The sequence below is a fragment of the Columba livia genome, chromosome 14 (genome assembly GCF_036013475.1).
Source record: "Columba livia isolate bColLiv1 breed racing homer chromosome 14, bColLiv1.pat.W.v2, whole genome shotgun sequence".
Classification (NCBI taxonomy): Eukaryota; Metazoa; Chordata; class Aves; order Columbiformes; family Columbidae; genus Columba; species Columba livia.
The window spans coordinates 17,733,818-17,743,257 of NC_088615.1; the positions used below are offsets into that span (position 1 = coordinate 17,733,818).

Sequence of the window (9,440 nt, forward strand, 5' to 3'; positions counted from 1 at the left end):
GTGTGAGGTATAATCGACGGAGTTGTGAATGAGACTTAATCAGCACGTGTCTCATAGTGAGATGCCAAGGAACCAGCCCCTCCTGGTGTAAAACTGCTGCCTCTCGGATTCTTCCAGCTCGACGGTTCGTATGTGTCATGTAATTCATAACGAGATGGCTTATTACTATCTTTACCCTATGAGAGGGGGAGACTATTTTGTGCACTGGAGAATCTGAACAAGCTGCTGAAGTTTCCCGAGGGGCTCGTCGGAGGTGCTGTTTAGGAAGCAATGCTGTTGACAGGACTTGTCAGAGAGACTCTCCTGGATGCACGCATGTCCCTGATTCCGTAAGCACTGCTGTCAGGGGTGCAGCAAGCGTGGGGCTGCAGCAGGTGCTCTTGGCTGAGCAGGAGTGGGAGGGCGGCGAGGCAGTGGCCGCTGCCCAGTGCCAGATCGCAGCAGTTGCTGTCGGCGGAAGCGAGTATCGCTCCCATTCCGTTTGCAGAAGTCCTTCGCGGAGTGTTACTGCCTGGTGATGCCGAGGAAACGGACAGGGAGGAACTGTCGGATAACAACGTGACGGTGCGGGCGGCGGACGGCGAGTCTCCGGCTCTGTGGAGCTGCACGGTGCTGTGGCTGCGGGTGCTGGACGTGAACGACAACGCGCCGGTGTTCGCGGAGGCGCGCTACAGCGCCCGTGTGCCCGAGAACAACGCGGCGGGCGCGCTGGTGCTGAGGGTGCGGGCGTGGGACGCGGACTGGGGGCAGAACGCGCGCGTGCGGTACCGGCTGGGGGAGGGGCGTGTGCGGGGCGCGCCGCTGTCGTCGTCCGTGTCGGTGGAGGCGGAGACGGGCGCGCTGTACGCGCTGCGCTCGTTCGACTACGAGGAGGTGCGCGAGGTGGGGCTGTGGGTGCGGGCGGAGGACGGCGGCGCGCCGGCGCTGAGCAGCAACGTGTCGGTGCGGCTGGTGATCGTGGACGAGAACGACAACGCGCCGCAGGTGGTGTACCTGCTGCCAGTACCGGTTATGCTGGTGCGAGAGCGTGGGCAGCAGCCGCGGTCCGACACTGCTTCTCCGGCATCACGCTGGTTTCTGCAGCTCGGATACGCTCCTGAGCGGAGGACGAAACAGTAGCCGCTGGCGTCCAGCGCTGTGTCTGGGCGAAAAGTACGAAGAATCGCCGTGCATGTCGCAGCCCGCTGTCGAGAGGGAAAGAGACCCACGGAGATCAACCCCTCTTAGCCGTTTGTATAGCCGGCCGGGAGGCGCGTTCACGCCAAAGTCTTCCCTCCCTTCCCGTTCCTCAGGCTGAGACCCTGAATCAATGTCTCGCTGATCCCTTCCATTCCCTCCGTGCTGCCCCAGCGGAGGACCTTGCCTGGTTTCCCCATCCGGGGAAGGCGGCTCCGTCCCTCCGGGCTCAGCCTTCGTCTTACCGTCGGAAACACCTTGCGTTTGTCGTGCAGAAAGGATTGGCCGGATGCTGCATAGAGAGGGGACTGACGTGGGGCAGGTGCCGGCGCTGCCCATGTGCTCGGGCTGACGCGGCAGACCCGCAGAACTCTCGTGTATCCGTCCTTGCGAGTGTGTAGGAAGACACTGATTGGCCGGGCGCTGCACAGGACGGGGGAAGACGGGGGCAGGTACAAGCGCTGCCCGTGCCCTCGGGCCGACGCGGCGGCTCCGCAAAGCTCTTGTCTCTCCGTCCCTGCGCTTCCCTCCCCGGCGCGCTGTTCGCCCGTCCTTCCGCGGGTCCCAGGCGGGCGAACGACCGCAGCCGCGCGAGTGCGCGCGGGTCCGTGTGCCGGTGCGAGGCGGCAGCGCAGGCGGCGGCGGGCGCAGTCTGGCGGCGGGCCGCAGGGTGGCGCTCCGGGCCAAGACGTCGCCAGCGGCTGCGAGCGGAGGGGCGGCCGAGCCAGATAGGCTCTGCCCAGCCCGGCCCGGCCGGGCAGCAGCGGCGGCGGCGGATAGAGGTGTGCGGCGCACCGTGCCACCCGCTGCCAGACCGTGGCAGCCGCTTTCCGCGTCGCTAGCCGGACTCTGTGAGAAAGAAGGAGGGAGAGAGGGAGAGAAAGTGACCGCGCCCGCCACGCTGCTGCCGGGCGCCGCTTTCCGCGGAGGACTGCGCGGGCGATCGGCGAGACGGAGGCTGTCCCTCCCGGACCGGCCCGACATGGCGATCGCAAGGCAAGTGCTTTGTCTCTCTGCTTTCCTGTCTCTGCCGCACGCTCGCTCCCAGCCCCTGCGGTACTCCGTAGCCGAGGAGGGGGAGAGCGGCTCGGTGGTAGGCAACGTGGCGGAGGACGCGGGGCTGGCCCCGGCGCAGCTCTCGGCTCGCCGCGCCCGCCTGGCCTCGGAGGACGGCCGGCAGCACTTTCGCTTAGAGCGCGGCACCGGCCGCCTGCTCGTGGCGGAGAGGCTGGACCGGGAGGAGCTGTGCGGGCAGGCCGCTACCTGCACGCTGCCCTTCGAGCTGGTGCTGGCCAACCCCCTGCAGTTCTTGCGGGTCGAGGTGACCGTGGAGGACATTAACGACCATGCGCCCGTTTTCCCCGAGGAACAAGTCACTTTTACGATTCCTGAAACGAGCAGCCTGGGCTCCCGTTTCCAACTGGTAGGGGCTCAGGACCTGGATATTGGCAGCAACAGCATCCAGGCTTACAGCGTCTCTCCCAAGAATGAGTACTTTAGTGTCTCCTTTGGAATTCAGAGTGGGGGTGAGAAGTATATTGAACTGGTCTTGGAAAAGCCACTAGACAGAGAGAAGCAGGCAGACATACATTTCACTGTCATTGCCATGGATGGGGGCTCTCCACCCAGGAGTGGGACCACTGAAATCCTCATTATTGTTCTGGATGTAAATGACAATGCTCCAGTCTTCACACAGAAAGTGTACATTGCGAAGGTTTTGGAAAATGTGCCAGAGGGCTCTGTGGTTCTCAGTGTGGTGGCAACAGATCTGGATGCAGGACCTAACGGGGACATCTCCTATCAGTTCATACCAGCGCTGGGCCAGAGTGACTCGGCATTTGTGATTGACCCTGTCAGTGGTGAAATTAGACTCTCAAAGCCTCTGGACTTCGAGGCAACAGAGAATCATGAGCTCACTGTGCAAGCCAGGGATGGTGGTGGCCTGTCAGCAATCTGCAAGGTGTTGGTGGAGGTGGTGGATGTGAATGACAATGCACCCGAGCTGGTGGTCAGTTCCTTCAGCAGCCCTCTCCCTGAAAACGCATTACCTGGGACAGTCGTCGCCCTCTTTGCTGTCAGGGACAGGGATTCTGGAGCCAATGGGAAGATCTCCTGTGCCCTTGAGGACCAGCTGTCATTCTCCCTGCGTCCGGCCTATAAGAATTACTATGAGCTGGTGACCGTGAGCGAGCTGGACCGTGAGGATATTGCACAGTACATCCTGAGTGTCACAGGAGCAGATGCAGGGTCACCTCCTCTCACAACCACACAGACCTTCACAGTGGATGTCTCTGATGTGAATGACAATGCACCTGTCTTCAACCAGACATCATACACCATGTATGTGCGTGAGAATAATGTCCCCATGGTGCTCGTTGGAGCAGTGAGTGCTGCAGATGCTGATGTGGGGCCCAATGCCAAGGTGACCTACTCCCTGTTACCAGCCCACCCCACAGAGCAGCCTCCCTGCTCCTGCATCTCTGTGAACTCTGAGAATGGGGATGTGTTTGTGCTGCGGCCTCTGGACTATGAGCAGATTAGGCAGGTTGAGGTCTTGGTGAGTGCTTCTGACACAGGGTCTCCTCCCCTCAGTGCCAACGTCACTGTCCGCCTTGTCGTGGTGGATGAGAATGACAATGCACCACTGGTGCTGTACCCCTCACAGGACAGCAACCCGCCTTCCAGTGAGCTGGTGCCCATGTCAGGTGAGGCTGGGTACCTTGTCACCAAAGTGGTGGCTGTTGATGCTGACTCAGGGCAGAACTCATGGCTCTCATACCACCTGCTGAGGGCCACTGACCCTGGGCTCTTTGTGGTGGGTGCCCAAAGTGGGGAGGTGCGGCTGAGGAGGCCTGTGACAGAGAGAGATGCTGTGAAGCAGAAGCTCATTGTTCTGGTGCGAGACAATGGGCAACCGCCGCTGTCAGCCACAGTGTCACTGAGCGCGCTCCTGCTCAGTGACTTCTCAGACGTGCGCCTACCACACAGCAGCCTGGCCACAGAGGATGAGGGTGACTCCCTAACAATGTATTTGATAATTTTATTGGTTTTTGTCTCACTCCTCTTCCTCGCATCCACGGCAGCCTTCATTGCTCGCAAGGTGTGCATGAGAAGGGAGATCAAGGGTGGGCATGTGTTCTACGGTGCTGGCACCTTGCGGGGTGGCCTGGCCGATGTGGCTGCTGTAGGGACCCTGCCCCACCCCTATTGCTATGAGATCAGCCTCACAACAGGCTCAGGCAACAGCGAGTTCAAGTTCCTGAAGCCCATCCTCCCCAGCCTGCCACCACAGCACTGCACCATGGGCAGGGGCACTGACGGTGAACAGGATTTCCCCAGTTGCCCTATCACTACGGAGGACGTGGCACCAGACAACACAGGAATTCTCTCTGCGGAGCAGTTCAATAATCTTTCCTTTAAGTAGTGTGGAGTCAGCACAGCCAGAGGTTTCAGGCCTCATGAGTGGAAGGGATGTGGGTTCCAACATGTGGCAATGGTTCCTCCAGAGTAAATCTCATTTGCAATTTGCAACATTGATTTCCCTCAGATTTTTAGTCAGGTGAAAACTTGTTTCCCCCTCAGAAGAAGCAGCAAAATCATATAAAGGCTCCCTCAGATAGGTAATAATATGTTCCAGTTCTCTTGGAGCCATTTCTGAAATATTTCAAGAGTGAAGTTAGTTCCAGGCCCCCAGCTGAGTTCTTAGTTTTCTGTTAGGCAAGACAGTGGCCCTCTTCTGTGCTGTAAGACTATGGCACAGTCATGCAGACCGGTTACCTGCTCACTGAAATACATGTAGTCCTTCTGCTGGATCAAGAGAGCAAGGAAGTTGTGAGTATTGTGTTACAATATAAGTCAAGCACAGGGCTCTTTCTACTCTGGGTTCTGGATGTTTTTGTTTCTGGGATGTATGCCCTGTGCTTTTGCATTCACCTTTTGCCCTTTCTCCTTTGTGTACCATGTTTGACCTCTTCCTCTTAAGAAGGACTGTCATCCCACGTACAGTAACGGATTGTGTGAATGAAGGCAGTGTGACAGAATTTTTAGAAACCCTCAAGCTATCTTGTGTTACAGTTATAAACTGTACCATTGTGAACTGCAATATATTTATGTCTAAAACGTAAATGAAAAGAACAATGTTGGCATAGACTGTAACTGTACAGTTGTAAAAACACATACATTGTCTTTGAGTGCATTGTAAGGAAACTCCAGAATTCACTTCCAAGGAGTTTGTCTAAAGGTAGAATTGATATGAACTTGGAAGTGGGCTATTGTGTTTGATCTTGTCATTGTTGTTGCCAAATTCAGAGACTTTTGCTGAGAGTGGAAAGCTGTCCTAAGATTATTTTCTAGGTTTTTGTAGAGCTTTTGCATTCTCACTTTTGCCATTTCTCATTCTGCTTTGTGAATTTTATTTGAGCATTTCCTGGCCTATTCTTCATAAGAAGGACTGTCAACCCATGTATAATAACAGACTGTTCGAATGAATGCAGTGTGGCATGGAATATTTAGAAACACTCAGGCTGTGTTGTGCTGTTTTTATATACCGCACCACTGTTAACCACGATAGAGTTGTGTGTAAAAGTTAAATAAAGAGAACCCCTCAATGCCTTGTGTGAAGACAGTATTTGTAGAGATGTTCTTTGTGGGAAAGCTTTCAGGAGGCTGGATTTCTTTTCTCATTTTGTTCCCTTACTGAGTTAAGGTTGAGCAGGTACATATCTTAATTTTGGAGATACAGCCAATAGAGCTTTCTGGAAAATCACAGGGGAAGGGAATTGCTGGCTGGTGTCTACAGGTCTTCTGAGCACTGAGCTTCTGGCTGTGACAGGGCCCAGTTCAGTCCAGATCAGGGGAAACACACCACTGCCCTAAGACTGACCCTGGGTGTGCAAAAGCCTCGTCCAAGCAATGAGGTGTTTGGAGTGTCCTTTCCAACTCTCTGGACAGCTGAAGCTGCAGATGTGAACTGGGAGATATGTGAACATAAGGTGTTTGTGACACTAAATGTGTAGGAGTTTCAGAAGATGGATGGCAGATGGACAGCACACTTCTTCCTTTGGGGAGTATTTGGGGGACTGCCAGGAAGTGAGCATTTGGTGGTTGAAAACAGCTACCAGGGAAAAGCTTTGCTCTCAGGAAATGCAGAGGACTACAGCTGTCCCTTCCACAAGCCCTGATGAAAAGTTAAGTCCTGAAGACAGACTTCTTAAGTTCTGCTGACCACAAGATGATTGCATATGAAGAAGCGAATGGATCACTATCCACCTAACCTCAGTAGAATCATAGGATCATATCAGTTGGAAAAGATCCTTGAGACCATTGAGTTCAAATAAAGAGAGTTCAAGTAAAGAGAGAACTACCAAGTCCATCACTAAACCATGTCCCTGCATGCTACATCAAGGGATGATGACTCAACTGCTTCCCAGGGGAGCTTGTTCCAGTGCTTGACAATCCTTTTGCTGAAGAAATTTTTCTTATAATGCAATTTAAACTTCTTCTGGTGCTACTTAAGGAAATTTACTCTTATTCTATCACTTGCTACTTGGGAAGAGACTGACATCCACTTGCTTAAAGGCTCCTTCCAGGCACAGGCCTGTGCTGTGCTGTCCTGTACTTTGTTGTGCTGCACAAATCCTGTGGTGGATGGATAAACTCAACTCATTGTAACCGAGGAATGTGCAAGCATCTCCCACATGGTGCTGGTTAGAAAGCCCTTTGCAAACAAAATGTCCACATGGGAACTTCTTTTACTGTGACGTCAAAAATGAGAATCTCTTTCTTGCAGAAAAGTCCTAAAATGGCTTGAATGACTGAAATGGGGGCACTCTTTCTTTTTTATTACAAGGGTCTGCATCTAGATCATTGATGATAATATTAAACAGACCTGGGCCTAGACCTGTACCCTGAGGAATACCTGTGGTGATTGGTCACCATGAGGTGTCACCCCATTCATTTCAGCTATTTGAACTCTACACTTCAGCCACTTCTTCACCCGCTGCACCGTGAACCTGCTCATCTCACAGTTAGACAATGTGTTCAGAAGGATGCTGTGAGCCTTACTAAAATCCAGGAAAACTACAGCCACTGCCTTCATCCATGAGGCAGGTGACCTTATAATAGAAAGATGTCAAATTAAATAGGAGTTTCCCTCGGTGAGCCCATGTTGACTGTGCCTGGTTATTGTGTTGTTCTTGAAATGTTCTTTCAGTAGTGCCCACTATGATTTTCACCATAATTTTTGCAATAACTAAGGTTAGACAAACAAGTCTGTAGTTTCCTGGATCTGCCCTCACACCTTTCTTGTAAACTGGAAGAACCCTGGCCAGCTTCCAGTCAGCAGGGACATCTGCAGACTCCCAAGACCTTTGGCAGATGATCAAGAGGGGTCCTCCTGTAAAATCCACCAGCTCTTTCTGTACTCTAGGATGAATCCCATAAGCCCCATGGACTTGTGACCATTCAGCTGATACAGCTGGTCCCTTACAACTTCAGTGTCCAGCAATTGAAAGCCACTGTTCCCAAACTTGTGGTCCTCTGACAGTATAATTGAAGCCTGAGGCAAGAAAAGTCTTTAGTGCCTCCACTTCTTCTTCATCCCTGTCATTCTAGTGACCAGCTTCAACAACTATCAATCCAATGTTTTCTTTGGACCTCCTCTTGCTATTAATGTACTTTAAAAAGCCTTTCTTGTTGTCTGATACACCACTGCCCAGTTTCATCTCTACTGATCTCTGGCCTTTCATGTTTTTTCCCCGCATAAGGGTACTGAACTATGCAATCATCCTGCAAAGCCTGACCTTGCTTCCAGAGATGATACAATTGCTTTTTCCTCATGAGCTCTATGAGTTCCCTGTTTTGCCAAGCTGCTCTTCTGTCCCACTTGTTAAATTTTGATGTAGTGGAATTGCCTGCTAAAAGGCCTTAACTGTACAGAGTTCTGAAAATCTGAAAAAGGGACCACTGATTTTGATCTTATCATTTTTGCTCCCAAATTCAGACACTTCTTGATGGGAGTGGAAAATTGTCCTGAGATGATTTTCTGAGTTTGTGTCAGAACATTTGCATTCTCCCTTTTGCCTGTACTGCTTCTACTCTAAGAACCATCTTTGAGCATGGTCTTACATATTTCACTTAAGGATGACTGTTAACCCATGCATAATAACAGATTGTTCGAATGAAGGCAGGGTGGCACAGGACATCTTAAACCTTCCCGCTATGTTGTGCTGCAGTCATAAACTGTGCCCTTCTGAACTGCAGTAGTGTTATGTGTAAAAGGGAAATAAAAATAATGCCTACTTGAATTGAGAAAGTAGTCTTTGTAGAGATGTTCTTATTGGGAAATCCCCGTCAAAGTTTTGGGAGTTTTTTGGAGATTTTTGGAGATTTTTTTCTCATTTGGTCCCCTTCCTGAGGAAGGTGGAATGGTTATATTTCTGCAGTTTGGAGACGCAGCCAATAGAGCATTGAGATAAATTGTGGGGAGGAGAGAAGTGCTGGCAGGTGTCTATGGCTCTCCTAAACCCTGAACTTCTGGCCGTGACATTGAGATGTAAATGACTGACTATAGACTTAATCTGAGTCGAATTATAGAATAATTTCAATTGGAAGAGGTCTCTGTTCAGGAACAGGTCCCAAGTCCAACTGTTAACCTTAAGACTACCAAATGCACCAGTAAACCATGTCCTTGAGTACCACATCCTGGGATGGCAACTCAACCACTTCCCTGGGCAGCCTTTGCCAATGCTTGACAATACTTCACGTGGATGAAGTTTTCCTAGCATCCAATCTAAGCTTCCCCCAGTGCAGCTTGAGGCTAATTCCTGTCATGCTATCACCTGTTCCTTGGGAAGAGACTGACACATAGCTCCTTACAATCTCCATTCAGGCACAGGCCTGAGATGCCTTGTACTGTGTTGTGCTGCAGAAATTTTGTAGCAGAATGATAAACTCAGCTCATTGTAAACAAGGAACATGCAGGGAGCTCCCACTTTGGACTGGTGAGTCAACCACCTGTGATAAAGAGATATGGGTTTTTTTACAGTGACACTCAAAATAATTCAGAGAATTGTTTTCTTGCAAAGCAGCATTGTAATGTCTTGAATGCCTGAAAAGTGGGTGCTGATTCGTTTCTATGACCAGAATCTGCATGTCACATTGTTGGTGGCTGGAGTCTGTGTAATGCTCCTCTGCTCAGGGTTCTCCACATCTAAAAGGAAGTAGGTTTATCTGTGCTAATCTCTCCCAATGGTGTGAGCTATAAT

The 9,440-nt window shown here is 51.6% G+C and overlaps 1 protein-coding gene across 1 annotated transcript; it reads left to right on the forward strand.

Annotated features, from left to right (window-relative positions):
* The first annotated feature begins 1,757 nt into the window (after positions 1–1,757).
* Positions 1,758–5,783, forward strand: LOC135575452 (protocadherin beta-15-like). Its single transcript, XM_065030258.1, has one exon. It carries the CDS (start codon positions 2,159–2,161, stop codon positions 4,598–4,600), a length of 2,442 nt encoding a protein of 813 aa, XP_064886330.1. The 5' UTR covers positions 1,758–2,158; the 3' UTR covers positions 4,601–5,783.
* The last annotated feature ends 3,657 nt before the right edge of the window (positions 5,784–9,440 follow it).